The sequence below is a fragment of the Sminthopsis crassicaudata genome, chromosome 4, assembly GCF_048593235.1.
Source record: "Sminthopsis crassicaudata isolate SCR6 chromosome 4, ASM4859323v1, whole genome shotgun sequence".
Classification (NCBI taxonomy): domain Eukaryota; kingdom Metazoa; phylum Chordata; class Mammalia; order Dasyuromorphia; family Dasyuridae; genus Sminthopsis; species Sminthopsis crassicaudata.
Genome location: NC_133620.1, coordinates 232,184,120 through 232,207,723, shown reverse-complemented (window position 1 = coordinate 232,207,723; position 23,604 = coordinate 232,184,120). Strand labels below are relative to the sequence as shown.

Below are 23,604 nucleotides of genomic sequence, written 5' to 3'. Positions count from 1 at the left end.
TTTATTTAGGGTATCTTTTAGGAAATGATTAGTGGATTCTTTCATTTTCTATTTTATTCTCTTAATCTAATGTACCAGAGCAGTTTTTCTTTATAATTTCTTGAAATATAGTATTTTTATGATCTTTTGTGATCATGGTTTTCAAATAGTTCAATAATTCCTAAACTCTCTCTCCTTGATTTGTTTTTCAGGTCAGTTTTTCAGATGAGATCCATTTTCTTCTGTTTTCCCACCATATTCTTCAGTCTTTTTAAAAAATTATTTCTTGAAATCTCTTGGAATTATTAGCGTCTACTTGCTCAATTCAGTGAGCTTTTTACTTCTTTTTCCATTTGGATATCTGTGTTTTTAAGTTTTTTTCCTCAGTGAATTTTTGTACCATTTTTTCCTTTTTTTAAAGTTTATCTATTTTTAATACATATTGTTTTATGAATTATGTTGGGAGAGGAAAAATCAAAACAAAAGGGACAAATTATGGGAGAGATAAAGAAAAAGAAGTGAACATAGCATGTGTTGATTTACATTCAGTCTTCTTAGTTCTTTTTCTGGTTGCAGATGGCATTTGCTGTCCAAAGTCTATTGGGATTGCTTTGGATCACTAAACTACTGAGAAGAACCAAGCCTTTCATAGGTGATCATCACACATTATTAATGTTATCGTGTACAATGTATTCCTGGTTCTGCTTGTTTTGCTTAGCATCAATCCATGTAAATCTTTCCAGATCTTTCTTTAACCACCCTGCTCATCATTTTTTATAGAATAGTAAGATTCCACTACCTTTTTGTACCACAGTTTGTTCAGCCATTACTCAATTGATGGACATCCACTCCTTTTCTAATTCTTTGCTACCACAAAAAGATCTGCTACAAACATTTTTACACATGTGGGTACTTTTCCCTACTTTATGATTTCCTTGGGATACAGACCTAGTAATGGCACCACTGGGTCAAAAGGTATGCACAGTTTTATGACCCTTTGAACATAGTTCCAGATTACTCTCCAGAATGATTGGATCATTCCACAACTCCACCAAATAATGCATTACTGTCCCAGTTTTCCCACATGCCCTCCAAAATTTGTCATTATCCTTTCCTATCATCTTAGCCAATCTCAGAGGTATGAGGTGTGTATCACTTTTTCCACTTGGCCTATTCTGTTTTTAAAGGAGTTATTTTCTTCAGTGAATTTTTGTGCCTCTTGCTATTAAATGACTAATTCTAGTTTTAAGGTATTATGTACTTGCATATTTTTATTGCATGTTTACCAAGCTGATAATTTTCTTTTTATAATTTCCTTGTATCATTCTCATTTCTTTCCTCAATTTTTCTTCTATCACTCTAATCTCTTTCTTTTGCTTTCCCAGAAATTCTTGCTGGCTTTGGGCTTAATTAGCATTTTTCTTTTATATTTTGCTTGTAGCTGTTTTCATATTGTTGTCTTTTTCTAAGTTTATAATTTTGTCTTTCCTGGTGCCATATTAGCTTTTTTTTTTTTTTTTTTTTTTTTGAGGCTGGGGTTAAGTGACTTGCCCAGGGTCACACAGTTAGGAAGTGTTAAGTATCTGAGACCAGATTTGAACTTGGGTCCTCCTGAATTCAAGGCTGATGCTCTATCCACTGTGCCACCTAGCTGCTCCCCCCCCCATATTAGCTTTTTATGATCAAATTCATCTTTTATTGTTACCTTTTTCTTTTCTTTTCTTTTTTTTTTTTTCCACATTTTGAAGAAATTCTTTGCTCTGCTCACCTAAGGGTAACAAGCTTCAGGCTTGTTTTACTGTTGTTTTAGACCTCATTCTGAAGATCAAGTTTTCTGTGCTTTCAAAATAGAAAGGTGTAGTCAGTACTCACTTAGACTTTGCTGCGTGCTTTTTCCAGGAAAGGTTCTTGCTCTTTTGTAGTTGCAAGAACCAGCACTTTTCTTGGCTCCTGGGATTGTAACTGGGTTCTGCTCTTTTGAAGCTACAAATGCTTATATTCCTCTTGGCCTTGAAACTGCAACCAAGATCTTTGTTCTTTTGTGATTGGTCACAAATTCTCCTCTCCTCTCTATAACACAGAACCATTTACAGAATACATTGAGCCATTCAGTTCCAGCTGCATCCATTTGCAGAAAGGCTTCTCTGGAGTCTCCTTCTGACTAGTTGTCCATTCTCTCTATTACATCTCTGGACTGTCTCTATGGTTCACCACTGGTGCTCTTGCTGTGCCCATTCTGGTGTTACAGACCTCTTTTGCAGACTTCCTAAAGCTTTTTTTAGGCTGAAAAAAAGTCTCCTTATGATTCTTCTGATCTAAAATTTGACTTCAGGCATCATTTCAAGATTGTTTCAAAAAGATTTCAACTGGGAGATTTCAACTGAATCCAGCTTTGCTCTGTACCATCTTGGCCCTACCCTGAGAATGAGTTTCTAAATATGACTCACTAGAGAAATCACAAATCTGTTCCCTTCTCCCCCTCTCCCACTTAAAAAGCTTCCATTCAAATCATGGATGAAAATATTGAATGGCACAAATTGAAAAGCAGCACTCTCAGAGCTTTCCGATAAGAAAATATAGATAGACCCCTTGTACAAGTTTCTCAGAAAGAGACTGTTGACAAAAACTTCCAAATCCATTTCACTTTAATTATTTTTATATTTGAACCGTATTAATCAGAGTTTGAAAGAAATCCTAGATGTTATATAATATAAATTCCTTAATTAAAATAACATTGAAGAAAGTAGGACCAAGTGAATTTAAGTGATTTCTTAAGACTTCAGACAAGTAATAAGTAGGAGAGCAAAAATTTCAACCCAGACCCTCCCAAATTCCAAATGCAATACTCTCTGCATTGCATAGTCTTGCTATATAAGATACTTCTAGACAGCCATTTTGTCCTATTTGTTCCCCTCCCATCTTTGTTTTCTCTGGGGTAAGCCCCAGAAGTGAAGTGTCACACACATAAGAAATAATTATTAGTTGAGTGACTGGTAGGATCTGTTATCTGGTTTGGGAATAAACTTTTTGTTGTTGCATTTATTTAGTTTGGGTAATGTGATTATAAATTTGTATTTGCTTGATTTCTGTTTTGGTCCATTTAGTCAACAAGATTTTTGCTTATTTTTTCCCCCATATTGCCTAAGTTTTTTTTGCTTTATAAACATGAGCATTTAGGTTAATCTATTTTTTTTTTAAATGCAAGAGAGTGCATTTAATTTAATTTTGCTTGTGAAACCAAGATTCTTATGAGACTGTTGGAAAGAACGTTGTAAGTCAAAGGCTCAATATTTTTGTTCCTGCTTATTGACTCATTTTTATCTAGTTATTTTGTAGAGTATGAATACCCATTCACCTAATTGATTTAAATGTTTGTAATACATTTAATAGTAGCTTCTTTGTAAATGGATTCTTTTTGGTTAATGCTTACACACAAAGTCAAGTGGTTGCTAAAATGTAACTTTACATTTCTTTAAGAACATCACTAATACTTGTTAATATTATAAGCTATCAGTTGAGAAAATGTAATGAAATGTTGTAGCTCTTTTCAAGAAGCCTAAGAACATTCCAAGATAAGCATTTCTCTAGTAACTATGTAAACAGCATTCCTGCTACTTTACATGGTCTTATGAACTATAATGTATTTGTTACTTTGAGTGGGCACTTTTGTATCTGTGGTGATGTGATCTCTTTAGTCAATGATACATTCTACAAAATGATATTCAAGGAGAAGTTTCTAGTATTACAAAGAAAAGAGTATGAAACCAAAATCTCTCATGTAAATTGTGGTCTGTAACAGTTCCATCCTTGGGTAAGGCAGGCCAATTGAAACTTCCATAGATATTAACTGTGAGAGAGAACATGCATGATATGTTTGGAATGGGGCCTTTGACCATTCTGACAAGCAGAGGCTGGAAAAATTGGATTAATCTGAATCCCAAGATTGTTTTCTCGTTCCCCCATCAGAAGGAAGCTGTTAACTACTTCTGATGAGGTTGTTCCTGTTAAATCTAAACAATTAAGTAAAAACTTTTGACCTCTTTTTAATTTTTAACCATTTTTTCCCCTCTCACACAGTAGTCTCAAAAAAAAAAAAGGGTTAATTTCCAGATATTAACTTCTTTGACGGGTTGCTTCTTTTGGGAAGTGAGGAAAGTCTTCCTGGTTGAGCTGTTAGCATTTCTCAGAGAGTTTACTGAGCCTTTTTTGGAGAACAACCTGCTTAATTTCCTCCCTTCTTCATATGAAACATATGGTCCTGGCCCTTTGCAGATCTCCCAGTCATACTTGCTAATGCAAATTGCCTGATGTAGTATGTAGAGCATTTGGCCAAGAGACAGGCCAATGTAGTATTATCTCTCTAACTGAGTCATTGGGTAACTTTAGCCAAGCAATTCAGTATTTGTCAAAGTACTTTTGGCAAGAATTTTGTAGAATGATGATCTAGAAGTCATCATAAGATTCAAAAAAATCTAAGAATTTCATGTAGGGACTAGGGTGTTCCCTAATGGGGCACTGTATTTCAAGTAACCCTGAGTGATGATGCTTTTCCTGTAGTAGTGTCCCTTTTGGGGAAAAAAATGGACATAATGCTTGCTTCCTACTTGTTTTGAAAGATAATTTTGAGAATTAAGGTAATGTCCCTATTGTTTTAGAGGGGAACACCATCAGTCTCACAGAGTAGCAATCTTTCTGGATTCCTAACTATTTCTCTTCCCTCATATCCAATTTGTTGCCCTTGTTAATTTAACTCTTGTAATATCTCTTGAATGTCTTCTTTTCTCCCCCAACACCACCATTACTATGGTACAGGCCATTATCATCTTATAATTGTGTTAAGACTATTGATGGTTCTGTTTCACTCACTAAAGTGATTTTCTAAAAGTCCAGGTCTGATCATCGCAACTCCCTCACCTTCCATTCAGTAATCTTCAGTAGCTCCCTATTAATTTAAGGAACAAATACAAAAAGCTCTTTTGGGCATTTAAAATCTTTCACAATTTAACCCTCTCTTTATTTTTTTAGTCTTCTTACATCTATTCCTTGACATGTAAGGTTTGATCCAGTGATGTTGGCCTTTTGTTCATCCCACAAATAAGACATGCTATCTCTCAGTTCCAGACATTTTCTCTGGTTGTTTCCCTTGCCCATAGAGCTCTCTTTCCTCATAGAGCTCTCTTTCTTATCTTTGCCTACTGACATCTCTTCCTGGCTTCCTTTAAGTTTCAAATAAAATCCCATCTTCCATGATACTTTTCCCAACCTCTTAATTCTAGTGCCTTCCTCTGTTAGAAAAAATAAGAACCAAATAAAATAATTTATAAACATGGGGCTGATGCAAGATGATATTATTTATATATTTTGATGCTATCAACTTTCAGAGCTTTACTAATGTGAGCTACAGTACTGAGGTTGAATACTTCATAAAAATATTTAGATTAAGGAAATTTATTTCTATGAAAGTTAAAAAATGATATTGCTGAGATAATAGTATATCTTTAATATTACTTATGTTTCTATTTAATATGTATGGGAATGCCTGCCATCTAGGGGAGGGGGTGGAGGGAAGGAGGGGAAAAATTCGGAACAGAAGGGAGTACAAAGGATAATGTCGTAAAAATTACCTATGCATATGTACTGTCAAAAAAGTTATAATTATAAAATTAATAAAAAACATAAAAAATTACTTATGTTTCAAGCTATAATTTAATCAAAACAATTCTGGTGACTAGGGCCATTTTACTCTTTCTTGGTCAGACCACATATAACCTTGTAATATTCTTTTCTAAAATATATTGTTCTCTGAGAGCAGGTTTATTGGGGAGCTTATGGAGGCAGCCTTTGTTTTAGTTCATTGTAATCAACCCAAATGCAGCCAGGGATTAAAGTCCAAATCCTTTATTGTTTCCTTCAAAGTCTTGTCTCTTTTCCTGGGGACGGTTAGCTTTCTTAGAACTTATCTCTCTCCTTGGTTCTGAGAGCTCCTATCACTAGTCCTTTGCCTCTGCCAGCTTCTGCCTCTAGCTCCCTCTGAATGAGCTTCTAGTGGGCTTCTCTTTCCTGGCCCTGAGACCTCCTTCTTATATGCCCCACACTGAATATACATCAATCATTATATCACTAGGAAACCATTATTTGTTGTAGGATTAAATCAATGCTAAACTAGATTTAACAACTGTCTCCTCAATTCCACTTAGTACCTTGTTTCAAGTTCTGGCCCATAACATCTCCTTGTAGGATCAGATCAATTACACCGAACCATACTAAATTAGATAATTATTGTCTCTATCAATTCCAGAGACTTAGCACCTTGTAAGAATCCTAACATAACCCTACTATCATTATTATTTTCCTATATAAACAAAAGGTACTTCTCTTCCTCCTTGACAATTCCTGTTTAGTTTTCTGTGCTGAATCATTGTCTATATCACATATTGTATTTGACTAAACCTCAGGACACTGATGTAAATCATCTTCTCTTCACTTTCTAAGGATTCCCATTAAAACCTATAGATTCACCTATCTCTATGCAGATATATTCCATTTCTAAATCTCCAGTTCTCATGTTTCCCTTAAACTCTAGTCTTGTATCAACCACTTGCCTATTGGTCATCTCTACATAGATTTCTGAAAGACAAATCAAACTTGACCTGTCCAAAACTAAATCCATATTCCTCTTTCATTAGCCTCCCATCTCCTTCTTAATTTAATTATTTTTCTTAAGGGGATTATTGTTCTTCCATTCATTCAGGTTCTTAATTTCAGAGTCATTCTTGGCTCTTCAATCTCCATCATCTCTTTCCCTCATAAACAATCAATAAAAAAAGCTTTCAAGGAGAATGCAGTCTAATGGAGGGCTTAGAGGTGGTGAATGACAGCATGAAAACAACCATATATAGACAAAAACAGAGGGAAGCTCTAAGATTTAGGACTAGGGATATCTTTTTTTCAGTAGATAGGTCTTTAGCTGATATCTAAAGGAAGCCAGGAAAGAGAGAAGGTGATGAGGAAAGGCAGAATGTTTTAGATTTAAAGGACAATTAGTGAAAATGTTCAGAATCAGGAGATGGTTCAAGGAGCCATTAAAAGGTCCAGTGTCATTGATTTCACAGAGTACTTGGATCTAGAATGGTGTAAGAAGACTGGAAAGCTGGGACTAGAGAGGCAAATTAAGTTATCTGAATGTTAAAAAGGTTTTATGTTTCGTCTTGGAGGTGATGGGGAGCCACCAGAGTTCTTTGAATGGAGGCCTAAGGGGGTAGTGTGATGTGGTAGGTTAAATCTAAGTTTTAGGAAGTTCAACTATGACAACTGATTGGAACGTGACCTGGAGTGGGAAGAGACTTGAGGCAATGTGACCAAGTAACAGACTTTTGCAATAATACAGATGTGAGGTAATGAGGGTTTGCATCAGGGTGATTGCAGTGTCATAGATGAGAAGGAAGTGTATATGAAAGATATAAAGTAGAAACAATAAGACTTGACCATGCAGAATAAACTATGGGGTTTTGTGATTATGTCTGATGACTCATTGTATTTCCCTTGTCTGATACAGCAATGAGCCATAGAAAGTACCCACTATTGGAAAATGGAAATATTTCTTCTCTTGGTTGTGGGATTACAGAGAGGCTGCTTTTTCCAACCACTATATGTGATGATCAAACTCTTGGGAATGACATAAGGGAAATCTGAATACACTATGAAAGATTTCTAAATAGAGTGAGAGACAGATGGACTATTGTGCAGTTTTAGGGTAACTTTAAAGTGGCATGCCACACAAAACTGAATATTATGATGTCTGGATTGATGAAGTAACTTTAATTTATAGATAAACTCCCTACTTGACTTCCAAGAAGAATATCTTATGATGGTTAATTTATATTTAATTTTCATTTATAATTGAAATTTTTATAAATCCATGGCTGAAGATTAATCAAAGTAAATATTATAGTTCATAGATCAGTGACTTGAGATTACATATGTGTGTATAAATTCATAAAAATATTCCCATACATAATAACTTGTTCAGGAATTGCCTTATTGATAGACATCCCTTCAATTTCTAATTCTTTGGCACTACAAAAAGAGATGCTATATATTTTTTTCTACATATGGGTTCTTTTTCTCTTTCTTTGATCTCTTTGAGATATAGAGCTAGTAGTATAATCGGTAGATAAAAAGGATATGCACAATTTAGTAGCTTCTTGGTCATAGTTCCAAATTACTTTTCAGATTTTTTTGGCCAGTCCATAATTTCATCAATGGTATTATGCTCAGTTTAATTATTTGATACTTCCTAGGATTAGATGAGAATATTAGAATTTTCTGTTTGTGAACCTTAGTAGCTAAAGGGTTACAGAGGCAGTTCCTGAATTGTATCAAGGAGCCATTATGATATTGTGAAAATAGCATTGACTCTGAAATCAGAATCTCTGGTATTGGGGATTAGGTGAGGATGAAGGGACTATTTTTGTCCATATGACTCTTGAGAATAGGATATTAAGCTGTTTACATCAGAATATGAATAGATTCAAAGTTCAGGTGGATTTTTCTCCAATTTTTTGACATTTTCTTTTTTCCTCAAAGTTCAGCTCTTAGACTACCTTCTCTAAGGAGCCCTCCCTTTCATCCCAAAGTTCTATCCAATACCATTTACTAAGAATTCACAACAGCCTTATTACTTATGGTGATTGAAGCCTGGTATTTTTCATTGACTTCCAAGATGAACCTGGAGGGCCATCTTGATAAGACCTACCTGTGACAGGTAAGAGAGTTGGCTACTCCCTCCGAACCTAATAGAGACATCTCAGGACTCTGAACCCAAGAGCCCTTATAATAGTAACGCCTCTGGCCCTACCTGCAGACATCATGCCAGTAAGCAGCCCCAGTAAAGATATAGTTTGACAACTGCTCCTACAGGAATTCTAGCCATAGGTATTAGCGATCCAGAAAAGAAAGGCCTTGTCATCAGAGTCCTTGATGCTGTCTATTATTCAACATCAGAAACATGATTTTATCATTTGTCAAATTTATCAAATGTTATTTGAAATGATATTAAAGAAGAAGAATTCCATATATTTTGCTCATGAAGAACCATGGGACTTTCCCATCTGACATTCTTTCTCTCTCTCTCTTTCCCCCACTCCTCTGCATATATGTTTAAGTTAATATATATTTCATATGTATATATATATATATGCATATGTTTCTAAAATTGTTTTTTCTTGCCTTTTATTTTATAATAATTACCATGTACCTTTTATAAAAATTTATGAAGAATATTTCCAGAGAACTGGATTTGGAGTAAAAATTCCTAAGTTCAAATTTCAGTTACATGTCCTTATTACAAATCATTTCAACTCTGAACATCAATTTCTTTATCTAGAAATTGAAGGGTTTAGATTAGATGATCTCTATATTCTTTTCCAACTTTAAATCTAGGATTTCATGATTATATGAAAAATTATTTTATATTCATACAGCTTTATACAAAAGTTATTTACCTTATTTCTATAGGCTATTTGGCAAAACTATCTAGCAAAGAAAAGATGGACTGCTTTGAACACAATATGTAGTATTTATTATATAGACTTTCTTGAAATGGAAATTTATTGTTTTACATTTTAAATTCTCTCTTATGGTGTATTTATGAAATGACTTTTTTCTTTTTCTATTTTGCTTAATTTGAAATAAATAAAAAGGAAAAAAACACTTTACAAACATGAAAGTACTATATGATCTATCTATCTCTATCATCATTATTATTACGTTCAAAGGTTTTTTTATAAACAGTACAGAAAAAGCATTGAGGAATACAAGTGAAATCTTATATTCCCTTAAGCTTTTATTCTCTTGATTCTTGAACAATATCCCCCAATTTATTTTTCAATATTTTCATGAACTATACCCCTCTTTGCCTTAAAATCCCTAGGAATCAACTTGTATCTTTTAAAATATATTTTTAATAGTTTTTATTTATCAGATATATGCATGGTAATTTTACAACATTGACAATTGCCAAACCTTTTGTTCTAATTTTCCCCTCTCCCCATGGCAGGTTGACCAATGCATGTTAAATATGTTAAAGAATAAATTAAATACAATATATTTCATGTCCAAATTAAATACAAATTAAATTAAATACAATATATTTCATGTCCAAATAGTTGTGTTGCTGAACAAAAGGAATCTGATTTTGAAATAGTGTACAATTAGCCTGTGAAGGAAATCCAAAATGCAGGCAGACAAAAATATAGGGATTGTGAATTCTATGTAATGGTTCATAGTCATCTTCCAGAGTTCTTTTGCTGGGTGTAGGTGGTTCAGTTCATTACTGCTCTATTGGAACTGATTTGGTTCATCTCATTGTTGAAGATGGCCACGTCCATCAGAATTGATCCTCACATAGTATTGTTGTATATATATACATTGTATTGTTGTCTCCTGGTCCTATTCATTTCACTCAGCATCAGTTCATGTAAGTCTCTCCAGGCTTTTCTGAAATCATCCTTCAACTTGTATCTTGATTTAATTTGGAGTTTCTTCTCAGATTCTTTGCAGAATTTCTCTACTTCTTCAACCTGTGCAACCCATGTCATAAAAGTTGCAATGGTTTTGTGGTAACTTTTTGGAAAATATTTTTTATGAGCATTGCAGTGTAAGATGACCTATGAAATAATTTTTTTTGGCCTTTGGAAATATAGTAAAGTCAATTTAACTAACTTCTTTGTTTCCCTTTCTAAGGAAAGTCTGTGAGCCATCCTATTTAGCTGAAACTTTTGATTTCTAATTTTATGAAGAAGATTGTCAAGACTGATAAAATTCTGTATCCCCAGGATATGTATACTTGTTTGTTGTTTCTCAGTGGTCTTACTCCTTGAGTACCAATAATTAATGTTTATAGGTGCTATAAAAATGGTACATGTCTTAGTAAAATCAGTTCTTATTTCTACCTTTGTGCTTTTACCACCATAAATGTAGAAGGGATCCTCATGGAAATAAAGATCATTTTGTGTTTTCTTTTGTTTAATGGACTGCTGTTAACAGCTTTTTTGTCAGCCTACTGATGATGAGCTTCGTTTTATTTAGCCCTGAGTATTGCCAAAATCATACTTGGAGCACCTCTAGGGCTTTTGCTGTGCATACATAGTTTCTAGAGCTCTCAGGGTCATCTCCAGATCATTATAAAACTTTGGTTTATGTGAATAAATTTGTCTTTCAGAAGTACAAAATTATTTTTAATAAGACTAAGCTTCTTTATGAAAAAAGTTCATTTTTTTTAAAAAATCAGTATTATTCTGGTGATGTCTTCAAATAATGTAACACTATAATTTTTGAGGGCCTCTAGAAGGTGTAGTAGTTAGAATTCTAAGCCTGGAATCAGTAAGATCTGAATTAAAATCCAATCTCAGACATTTATTAGCTGCCCACATCTAAGAAAACCTATTGCCAGACTAGATTATCTGTAGGAAGGTGATCTCACGGAAAGTCTTCAAGCAGAAGTGGTCTCATGTTGGGTGATGTTATAGAAGTGATTGACATCCATAGAGTTCCTCTGAGATTCAGTAAAGTTCTGCTAAACAAAATAATCTTGTTTATATTTAAAGACTAATGAAAAATAAAGTTGATAAACATGTCCACAAAATACTAAGTCATTAATAGAATAGCGTGGTAAAAGGCATACTTAGTGTCAGGAAGAGCAAAGAACATTTTCTACTTTCAAAGAGCTTACATATGATACATATATAATAGATAGATGACAATAAGAGGGAAAGGTATAGTAACTGGGGGGATCTTGGAAGCCTCCTGTAGAAGGTGAAATTTGAGCTGTCTCTTAAAGGAAGTTGAAGTGTTGTGTTTTGACATGTTAAATTTTCAATGCGTATGGGATCATCAAGTTTCAGGTTCTTAAACTCCAGTGGTTGATGCTTGGCTGATAACGTTAAGGGCCAAATAGTTTTTGATTATAAGTTTTTTGTTGTCTTTATGTAGATTAATAAACATGTGAAGAATTTTTAAAAATAATCAACACAGGCAACTCCCTTTGGTTTATTAACCAAGGCAGATTAACTCCATTTAACATGGAGTTTTTGCCCTTCATGATGAGAAAGACCGGATCTGAATAGAAAATTTGATGTTCAAATAAGAATTCAGGAGAAGCATAAGGAGGCAATCAGAAAAGGAATATCATAAGGGATTTAGTAAAATTTATCTAGTTACATCCCTACATGAGAAGATGATACTCAAAATAATTTTCTCATTATTATGGCATATAGAAATATATATATAGAGGATACAGGTGTGAATTGAATATAAGGGGTATTATCAAAAAAAAAGAAAACATAATTAAGGAGTAAGCAATATACTAGGAGAAAGAAAGGGAGATATGGAATGGTGTAAATATTTACCTTAAGAAACAAGAAAAACCTTTTACAAGGGAGGGGCAGAGGGAAGAGGAGAGGAATGAGTGAACCTTATTCATCAGAATTGGCTCAAAGTAGAAATAACATACACACTCAGTATGGTTATAGAAATTTATCTTACCCTGAAGGAAAATAGAAAAAAAAAGGAGAAAAGAAGGAGTGGGTGATAAAAGAAAGGGCATATTGGGGGAAGGACTCATCAGAAATAAAACACTTTTGACAAGGGATAGAATGAAAGGAAAGGGACAATAGTATAAAACAGGGAGGAAATACAGTTAGAAATAGTAATTATGAAAATAATTTTGAAGCAGATTTCTCTCATGAAGCCCTAATTTCTCAAATGTACAGGGAACTGAATCCAATTTATTTAAAAAAAAGTTATTCCCTAATTGATAAATGATCAAAAGATACGAACTATGCCCAAAGGGCTGTAAAATCATACCTATCCTTTGACATAACAATACCACTAACTAGGCATGAATCCAAAAGATTGTTTACAAAAAGGAAAAGAATTGGAAATTGAGGGGATATCCATCAACTGGTAAATTGCTGAATAAATTGTGGTATATGATTATGATGGAATGTTATTGATCAATAAGAACCCTCCATGAGTTCAAGCAAAGTGAAATATACTATATATATATATATATATATATATATATATGTATATATATATATATATATATATATATATATATATATATATATATATATATATATATATATACATACAATTTTGCTATTGTGGGATGATCAGCTCTCATTGGCTTTGTTATTCTAAGCAATACAATGATCCAGTACTACTCTGAAGAATTTATGATGAAAAATACTATCCATACCCAGAGAAAGATCTGATTGTGGCTGAATACAGACTGAAGCATACTTTTTCTTTTTTTTTTTTTTTTTTGGTGGGGGTGGATAGGGAATCTGTGTTTTCTTTTACAAATGGCTTTTATGGAAATGTATTGCATAGCTTCACATATACCTTCTCAATGTGGGGCTATGGGAAGGAAGGGAGAGAATATGGAACTCAAAAAATTTAAAACAAATGTAAAAAATTGTTTTACATATAATTGGGGAAATAAAAATATTAAAACATGAAAAAAAAAAACCAACATGGAGTTTTTAACTATATTACTACATTTTGAATATCATTTATGATTATGGTTTGTTATGCACTTAAAACTCAGATGCCTGAGGTTCTTCTATACTTTCCTTGCTTTTGGCAAATTACTTAACAAGTTTGGTATTCAGTTTTTACTTGTAAAAAGTGGAGCTTGAACCTGAGTTCTGAGGTCCCTTTTTATTCTAACTATATGTTTCTATGGTCCTTTGATGAGTTATATCAAGTCTTAAAATATCTTTTACAAAATTACTTCAATAAATTATATATTTACATTTACTTTTTTGATAATTTATTTTTTTGGTAATTATGAACTACTATTAGAAAAAATTTGAGGGGAGTGACTAGTTTTAAGCATAAATATTTATGCTAATAGAACTCAAACTGATTACCATAATTTTGTAAAAACAAATGTCAAAATTCAGTATGTATATATATTAAAAATTCTTATTTAAATATAAATTGTAAATTAATGTGCATTTTCCTAAACATTAAAAAATGTCTACATATAGCATAAAATAAAGTGAGGCTTGAGATAACTTTCTAGATAACTTAGATCAGAACAGATCTTCTGAAATAGCCAGATTATTCTCAATTCATATTTACATATTGAAATTCATTACCCTGAAAAGTGTTAGGCAATCATTAAGGGAAAGAGCATTAGTTATTTTTTTTTCTCTCACCTTTGTATCAGAAGAGCCTCTGCCAATCACCAAACTAATAATTTTTCTTTAAGAATTTTTTCATCATTGAAAAATTTTTTAAAATCTTTGCAAATTGAAGCTTTAGAGCATTAGGTATAGATTTCATATCAAAAATTTCATAGGAAGTTCATTGAATAAAAAGTTTTTTTCACAGTTGGAATCAAACAAAAAAGGCATCGCTTGTCTGTTCTGCATGTAAAACCATGATATTGTGTGGCTACCTTATAATTTTGTTAAATTTATTACTTAAAATGTTGAACTTATACACTTCCTTGCTTTAAAACTAGTTTCTTACCAGGAAAAAAAAAAGATTATTTCTTTACAAAAACTAATTACACTTAAAACAAATATTAGAAATAAAGGGGAACTACTGTAAGACTGATTATAGGAAGACTATGGTTTTTTAAAGCTACTAAATTCCTTTAAATTGATTTACTGCTTCTTGGGTTAAGTAGTAATATCTTATTTTTAACATTAAAAATTCTGCTGTATTTATTGTTTTCTGAATTTACCTATATAAAACTTATGATTCTATTAATAATCTACAAACTAATGTTTATCTAGTATTTTAATGTTTGCAAATTGTTTTATATATTTTACCTCATTTGATCTGGAAAAAAGCCTGGTGTAAGATGAGATTTGTCATTATCCTTAATTTAGAGAAAGGAAACTGAAGCTGATAGAAAGAAGTTAAGAGACTTGCTCAATGTCATAAAGCTAAGTAAATATTTGAGACAGAAGCTGAATTCTTATGTACTTATTCTAGGCCTAGTTCTTTATTCATCTATCTTCTTCAGTGTTTTTATCATTCCTTATAGTACTTTTAACTTAAAAGTGGTTATTATATAATCATATTTAAACTCCTTATTAGTCCTGTGAAGAAATTAAGGGAGGTGATATTAACATGAATTAACAGATGAATAAATTGAAGGTCGATTAAGTTGTGATTTTCCCATTGTCACACAGCTAATGGACAAAATTCATGTCTCTTGTCTACTGTGCTCTTTTTAAACAATCATACTGTGTTTTCCTTTAAGGACCTAACATTAAATAAATCTATAGAACTTTTTTTTTTTTAAATCTAATTTTTTTATAAATTATATATTGGCACCAATTTTGACTAAAGGATATTTAGAAATCACAAACATTGGTTAATCTTTGACATGGATGTCCTTTTTTCATTAAAGTATACTTACTCAGAATCAGCAAGGAATGATATAAATTCCTGAAACAGGATCTAAATTTTTTGAGCAATATTGCAATGTTTCATCCTTGACAAATGTTATATCTGATTCTCTATATAAGTAACATATGGAACTAGAATTTAGTGATTCATTATGTAATATCTGAAAATAGGAATTCTTAAATATTAATTTGTAATCCTATAATTATTTTATATATATAATATTCTTTGAAATGCTATAATAATAAATATAATTAATACATTTATTTGATATTTATATCATGATATATGTATATGTCATGATAATATATTTAAATCTATTATATTTAAAAATTACCTAATCATTTTTTCACTAGTAAACTGGTACACAAATCATACTTATTGATTACCAATTTAAATTTATATGTGTAAATTCTATACACAATGAACAACTGCAGATTGGTAAAAATGGCAAAAGTTGGGAATAGTTACTGTTGGAGAGGTTATGAAAAGATAGGCACATTAGTGAATTGTTGATTGAGCTTTGAATCAATACAACCATTTTGAACAGTAGTTTGGAATTGTCTAAATAAAATGACTAAATGTCAATATTCATTAACCTTGAACTTCTGTAACTTTATACTGCAAATTCAAATGTCCAAATAGTGCATTTATATAGTACTTTAATGTTTGCAAAGTATTTTACAAGTATCTCATTTTCCTCACAACAACCCTGCATAGTAAGTTCTGTTATTCTTCCAATTGACAGATGAGGAAACTGAAACACTGGGAAATCAAGTGACTTGCTCAGAGCTATATAACTAGTAAGTGTCTGAGGCTACATTTGAGCTCAAGTTTTCATGACTCTGCATCCAATACCCTATCCGTTATCCCACTTAGCTTTTTTTTTTTTTTTTAAATCTTTCTTTTTATTTCCTGCACTTATCACAATATTTGGAACACAGTAGACACTTAATAAATGCTAATTGACAGACTGACTATGAGATATCATAACAAGATAAAAAAAGATTCATGTCATTTGATTTCTGTCTTGACTGATTTGTTACTTAATTAAAACTATTTTATGAGTTAAAAACATTCAATATTTAAGAAATTGTCCATAAAAATTTATAAAACATAATTTAAATCTATTAGCAATCAGATTTTATTGCTTTATATAGAAAAAAATACAAGGCACCTTTGTAGATTCTGAATTCAAAAGGATGGAAATTTTTGAAGCTTCTAAAAGCTCTTTTCACTTTAGTAGAAACTTATTAAGAAATTTCTAATGGTTTTTTTTTTTTTTATGTTGTTGTTGTTTTCTGGAGGTTTAGTCTGTATGCTTTCTATGATCCTAATATGTATTATGTTTTAGCAAATGTGGACATAATTGGTTGTACTTAGTAACCTAAGCATTTTATTGTTTTCTACTCATTGGGTGATAGAAATATAGTATACAATTTTTTAAATCTATTTTTATTTTTATTTTCTTTCTATTTTATTTTTCTTCATATTCAACTTACAAATATTTTTTGGGAGAAATCTAGTATGAAATAAAAAGTTTATAGAATAGGGGGAAAAACCTTTGGAGTTAAGACTTCCCCAAATATTTTATAATGGAAACAAGAAAATATGATTCCTGTTTTTATGTTTAATTTATTTGAAAGTTTAATTTTGATAGTCTTAATGTTCTTGCAAAAATGAACAATATCCTGTTTTTAGTGACTTTGTGTAGTATGCCTAAAATTTAAAATAAATTTAAAAAAATAAATAAAACATGAGAATAACATCTTGTCTTTTACATAAAGGTTCAGCAGTCATTCAATATAATTAAGTGGTTTAAAAATCATTAAGCTTGGAAATTCTGTATTGGACTTGTCCACATTTATTAATGCTTCAAATTCTTATCAGTTTATGCCAGAAACAGGATAATTCTTTTGTGTATGTATGGTAATTATTAGAAGGGTGGTATGTAGATCCACATGTGATTTCATCTGTGTATGGAACCCTTAATGTGGAAAAGCCTCTCATCAATTCAGATTGACAATTTACTTATGATTTTAGATGTTTGGAACACAAAATGGATAAATGACACCCCCATTGGTCAGGCATATGACAGAGTCAGAACCTAGACTTCTTCATTCTAAGGCCAGCCTTTAACCATTGTGTCAGTTTGTGTTTCAATTCAATAAATTTATATCTATAACAATGTAGCTGCATATATTGCATGTATGTGTATTTATATCTATAATCTATAGGGAGTGCGTATTTAATTTTTTTTAACCTAGCCTTAATCACTGAATGGGTAGTTGTAATTCAATGACACTGAGTTATATTAAAGACTTTTATTTTTAAGGTCTCTCACTGCATCTAGAGCCATTTCTGGTCATGCTGATCTATATCTGACCCTGACCCAGATAGCTCCTGAGGAGAAAGTGAGACTGATGACTTGCATAATCCTCCCTCACTCAAATCCAATTCACTTTTATGTTGTAGCACCCCCATCCTGATGTCATGATCAACTTCAAGAATGAAGGACAAACAGGAACAATGACATATAAAACATGTACTTCATTTGTTATTTTTTTACATAAAATTTGTTTTCAACTTGGTGTCATAGAAATTGTATATATTATTTGAAAACAAATATATTCAGGGGTATTGCTGTTCAAAGGTTGGCCCTCATCTTTTTCTGTATTGAAGATTATGGAATTTGCAGAATTATTGCCTTGATATTTCTTTCTTTCTTTCAAGTTTTTCTCTGTGATAAAGGTAAAACAAAGCTATAATATTCAGTTTTCATTTAAGAAAAGAATGAAGGATAATAATATGTGAACATCTGAGTCCTCCACTGATCTCTTCTCCATGGCAGCAGAAAGCAAGGATGTCTACAGCATGTGACACGATATGGATAGGAGTCATACAAGATGGGCATGCATAGATGGGTTGTGATTTGCATTATTGAAAGAAACTTTGAATCAGTGAAGACATAGTTCCACATAGATAAATATAGAATCATAGACAGCAAAGAATTATAGAAGTCAGTGATACTCTAAATCTTAATACATACCTGTTAGGATTTCATAAGACAAATTATCTTAACATAAGATGATGTGGCCCCATAAAGAGCACAACCTTTTTTCAAATTCTTAATTTTATCCAAATTAAAAGGAATGTAACTTCTCCTTTTTTGACCTGAAAAGTCAAGCTCTTCAAACACAGGATATGCATCTATAAAATCACTTACATCCTTTCCTTCTTAGACTTAACCAATGCTTTTTCTAATCTTGTCATAGGCTGCTTAACAGGCAATTCTGTTTGTGTTTCTGCCTCTTCCCCTCCTCCTTCTTCCTCCACCCCTGAAGGGTTAATTGAGGGAGGAGATGGGAAATGCTCCTATTGCTCAGAATTGTACTTAACTCCATTGTTATCTGATTCATCCTTTTCATCTAATTTAGTTGACACCTCCCCCTTTTGCTCCTTCTTTTTCCTTATTTTATAACTTATATAGTTTCCTAAAGCCAGTTGAATTATATTGTATGTTTGAAGTGTGTCTTTGGAAATTGAGTTAGGTCCATTTTTGTTGTAGTATTGACAAAATTCCTCTAGATCCAATTCTTTTTTCAGAGAAAAACAAGGACATATGACTTACACAGTTTTTAAAAGTTCAGTGATCTCCAAAATTATAATCAATCCTTGGCTTTTCATAACTTTGACAATGCTCTCTAAACATTTTCCTTGAATAGAAACAGAAGGCTGTTTTCTAAAAATTTGTCCCATTTTGCTGAAATTCTACTTTAGCTCTTTAACAAAGTTTCCTTGTTACTTACCTTTATTTCTGGGTCAGAGAGACTTTTCCACTGAGATCTGAATTGGAGGCTTTTCCACTGGAATCAGGATCTTGTCTGCCCCACGTTAGGTGCCAAAATGTGAAGTTCTGTTGTCTCTAGATTGTAGATCGTTCTCTGGGGCAGATCTCTTGGGGAGCTTCTGAAGAGTCAGCCTTGGCTTTAGTTCCAGTTCAATAATCCCAAAATGCAGCGTTAAAATCCGGATCCTATATTGTGTCCTTCAAAGTCTTTTCCTGTCAGAATGTCTCCAGCCAGCTTCAGTCTCTAGCTCCCTCTGAATCCAAAGCCTCCAGCCAGCACGAAGGTAGATGTGGGAATGAAATCTTGGCTCTGCCTCCAAGAATGTGATTGTGGGCTTCTGTATGCTTGGCCCTGAGAGTTTCTTGCTTATATGGTGCACACTGAGTATACACCAATCATTTCATCATTAGGAAACCATTATTTGTTGTAGGATTAAATCAATGCTAAATTAGACTTAATCATTGTCTCCTCAATTCCATTCAGTACCTTGTTTCAAGTTCTGGCCCATAACATCTCCTTGTAGGATCAAATCAATTGTCTCTATTCATTCCAGTGACTTAACACCTTGTAAAAATCCTAACACATACCTATCATCATTTCCGTACACATTGAAGATCTGCTGATAAATGAAAAACAAGTTTTCATAGTTGAGACTTCTTTGAAAGTTTGATGTATCTTAAGTGCCAATAACAGAAGTTTTATGGGGCCATTTATAAAATCATTAAATTAAAAGAACTGCAAATTAAGTTCATTTTCTTGTCCATTTTTATTGTGGTTTCAAGTAGTCATCTCAATCTGTTTTAGGATTTAATGGTAATTTTGTTTATAAGTGAATATTATTTACTATATTGTAACATTTATTTGGTTTTCTCAACACCTTGTTTTGTTTAAGGAACTGGCAGTCCTCATTTTCCATAGTGAAAAATATGCCATTTACCACTGAGCTTTGCTGAGAATTTGCAGACTTATGCATTGAAACTCCTTTTCCTCTCTTCTATTTTTCAGGGATCAGGGTAATGCACTGCTTTAGGCCAGCTATAATATTATGTTTTTGGTGTCAATCATGCATAGACAACCGCGTTCCTCTTTCAGATTTAAGTTGGCTCTCTCAATGAAAAATGATACATTTTGTAGCATAATGAAATTTTTAGCGGAGAAATTATATTTTAAATTTGCACTCTTATGCTAAAGTCAGAGAAATTTCATTATTGTATTTTAATTGCAAATCTGTTAGTTCCAGAAACATATGAATCTTTGCCAGTAATGGTTAGAAATTAGTGCAAATATGCATATCTCTTAGAGCAACTTGTGCTTTCTGGTCACCCAGGAGACACTTGTATTTTTTTCTGAAAATTGGTATTTCCTTTTTTTAATGATTTTAAATGATGACTACAAATTGGGAGTAGAAAAATTTAATTTTAGTAATTAGTAATCTTGTAACTATTGGAAAGATCCATTTTCTTAATTTCTTTGAGCAATGTTCTGGACTATCTGGCATCATTCTCACATCATAGGCCTAGTGAAAATATTTCTAAAGCTTGAATTTAAACATATTTTTGTGTATAGTTTTAATGTATGCAACAATACTGTCGAGCCTTGGAAGCTGTTTGGAAAGTTTCCTAGTCCTTATACTTGTGCTTGTTGTCTCATAATACCTATAACTATCTGTATAAAAACAATTAGAAAAATACTCTGAGTTTTTAGGGTGTATTTGAATCTCTGCCCTGATCCCAACTTGCATTGTTTCCTTTTACTATTCTGACTTCTACTTTTTTGTTCATGCTGCTTATTCTTACTGGAATATGACTGGTTTTGCTTGCTGACATTTTGCCACATAGGATGATAATATGGACAAGTGTTTAAAGCTAAAAAAAACTCAAAACCATATTTTCTTCTAAATTACATATCAAAAATAACATTAGTTTCATAAAGAATATAAAATATAATCATGATTCTGGTATTTAAAGCTTTTCACAATTTAATTGTAGGACAGCTAGATCTGCTGGACCTGCAAGTCTGGAAGACTCATCTTTCTAAGTTCACATCTGGCCTCAGACACTTACTAGCTATGTGACCCTAGGCAAGTCATTTAACCCTGTTAGCTTACTTTCCTCATCACTAAAATGAACTGGAGAAGAAAACGGCAAACCATTCTAGTATATTTAATATAAAAAAATTCAAATGGGGTCATAGAGAGTCAGACATGACTGAAGGGATTGAGCAACAATTTAACTCTAACCTATTTGTCTAGCCTTCTTATGCTTTTCTGATACAGTATCTGATACTGTATCGAATAGCTTCTAATTCCATTCTTAACCTCTTCTTCTTTCTCTTGTTGACTCTACATGGGCAGTACCTCCTTTCCTGCTTACTTTGCCATTTTCCTTGTCTTCCTTCAAGGCCCAATTCAGTTACTGCCTTATTCCTGCTGCCACCAGCTAGGAGTAATATCACTTTGTTTCTCATAGTATTTCTCATTTGCTTGTAAGTCATTCTCCTTAGGGCTGAATCATGTATATACTTTTTTTTTTTTTTTTTTTTTTTTTAACCATTAGATTGCAATTTCTGAGATTCTGAGTTGGAAGGAACTTTTAAATCCAGATAGTTTTTTTTGAGATGCCCCTAGTTAGCAATTATTTATTAAGTTTCTGCTATGTGTCAGACACTGAGACACCTTTGAACCACGAGACTGGAGGGGTCGGAGAAAGAGGTGCGGGGGAACCCGGCACGGACCAGACCCGCACACGCGGCAGAGAAGCCACCCGGCAAGAACTCAGAACGCAGCACACATGCGCCAACACAAGCCAAAACGCGGCAACAGGCCGCCCTCATCTCTAGGCTTGCCCCACACTGTGGCCAGCGACGGCCTTCCATAACCCAATGGAAGGGGGGGAGGGGAGCAACCGGAAACTAACTGCCCTCAACAACAGGCATCTTCCCCAGGCAAGCCCGGCCACGGGGAGGCATTCACAGGAAGGCAGCAGCAGAGGCGAGAGCACTGTGCTCATCACCCCATCGGGGCTGCTACTGAACAGAATCGGCCCTAGGAACAGGGCCCAGTCTGCAGGATACGGGCAGGAACCGCCACTCACCCCCCTTCCACGGGTGGAGCAGGGAGGGAGCCGAGAACAGGCCCGAGCAACAAGGGAAGCTGTCCCCATCGCCTGCCTGACGGCCCTCCCTCACGGATTTAGATTTAGAGAGGCAAAGGCCAGTCTGTTCTCAAGAAACTCACATTCTAATGACAGAAACAGCATGCAAAGAATTATGTACAAACAACATACATGTATATACATTTATACCTATTTTTATTTCTATCTATATATGATAAATTGGAGATAATCAATAAATGGAAAGCACTAGTATTTAAGGGGCCTTGGAAAAACTTTATGTAGAATGTAGGATTTTATCTGGGTGTGGAAAGAATCCCAGGAATTGAAGAGGGACAGATAAGGAGGGAGAACATTCTAGACAATGGAGGAAAGCCTGTGAAGGTGCCTGAAGTTAGATATAGACTATCTTGGGTCGAGAGGGAAATACGACATTGAAAATTTGAAAAGTAGAAAGGGACCAGGTAAATGAGGTTTGCATGCCAAACAGAGGGTTTTATATTAATTCCTGAGGTGACTGGATTTTATGGAATATAAAAATATAACAGTCAGATCTGTCTTGCAAGATCACTTTGACAGCTGAGGTGGTAGGATTAGTTGAAATGGGAAGAAGCTTGTGGAATCCAAGTTATTACTATAGTCTAGGGCCTGGACCATGGTGGTGATGGTGTCAGAGTAGTGAGGGCACATATACAAGGGATGTTAACAAATTAAATTGAAAGAACTTGGCAACAGATTAGGTATTGGAAAAGAGAGGTCAAAAGGAGTTAGGAAGAGATACAAGGAAGTAGAATTGCCAAGATATTGCAACTCTACAACACTGGATTTGTGGTGTGAGGGAGAATAAAAGTTGGGAATATCTGAGGTTGCCAACTTGGATAACTGGAAATATAATGATGCCTTTTACAGAAACAAAAGTGCTTAATAAATATTTACTAAATGAGTATAAATAAGTTTCCCAAAGAAAGATAGTTTGTTTTGTTTTATTTTGGGGGTTATATGATTAGTTTGTCTCTGCATTATTTAGATTAATTAAATGATTGCTCAAATCTCTGTTGCACTTTGATGTTATACAAATCTGGATCTATATTTTTGTTGAAATAAAAGGATGAAGTAAAAATTTCACATTTTACTTTGCTTCCTGTAACCAACACAATTTAGTTGTTTCTCATTTGTCCTAAATATTCCTGTGAAGACCGAGTTAGCACCCTGGATGCCTTGGAATCAGCCAG

General features: G+C 33.3%; 1 protein-coding gene across 4 annotated transcripts in view; it reads left to right on the top strand.

Annotated features, from left to right (window-relative positions):
• The window catches only part of BCKDHB (branched chain keto acid dehydrogenase E1 subunit beta), a 265,833-nt gene that overhangs the window by 119,433 nt on the left and 122,796 nt on the right, over positions 1-23,604 (top strand). Inside the window, exon 9 of one of the 4 annotated variants that reach the window (XM_074310455.1) lies at positions 16,160-17,166. The exons of the other annotated variants lie outside the window; for them this stretch is intronic. Within the exon in view, the coding sequence (XP_074166556.1) occupies positions 16,160-16,192 (33 nt within the window). The 3' untranslated portion in view covers positions 16,193-17,166. Of the gene's footprint in view, positions 1-16,159; positions 17,167-23,604 lie in introns of those variants that run through there. 4 annotated transcript variants of the gene reach the window in all.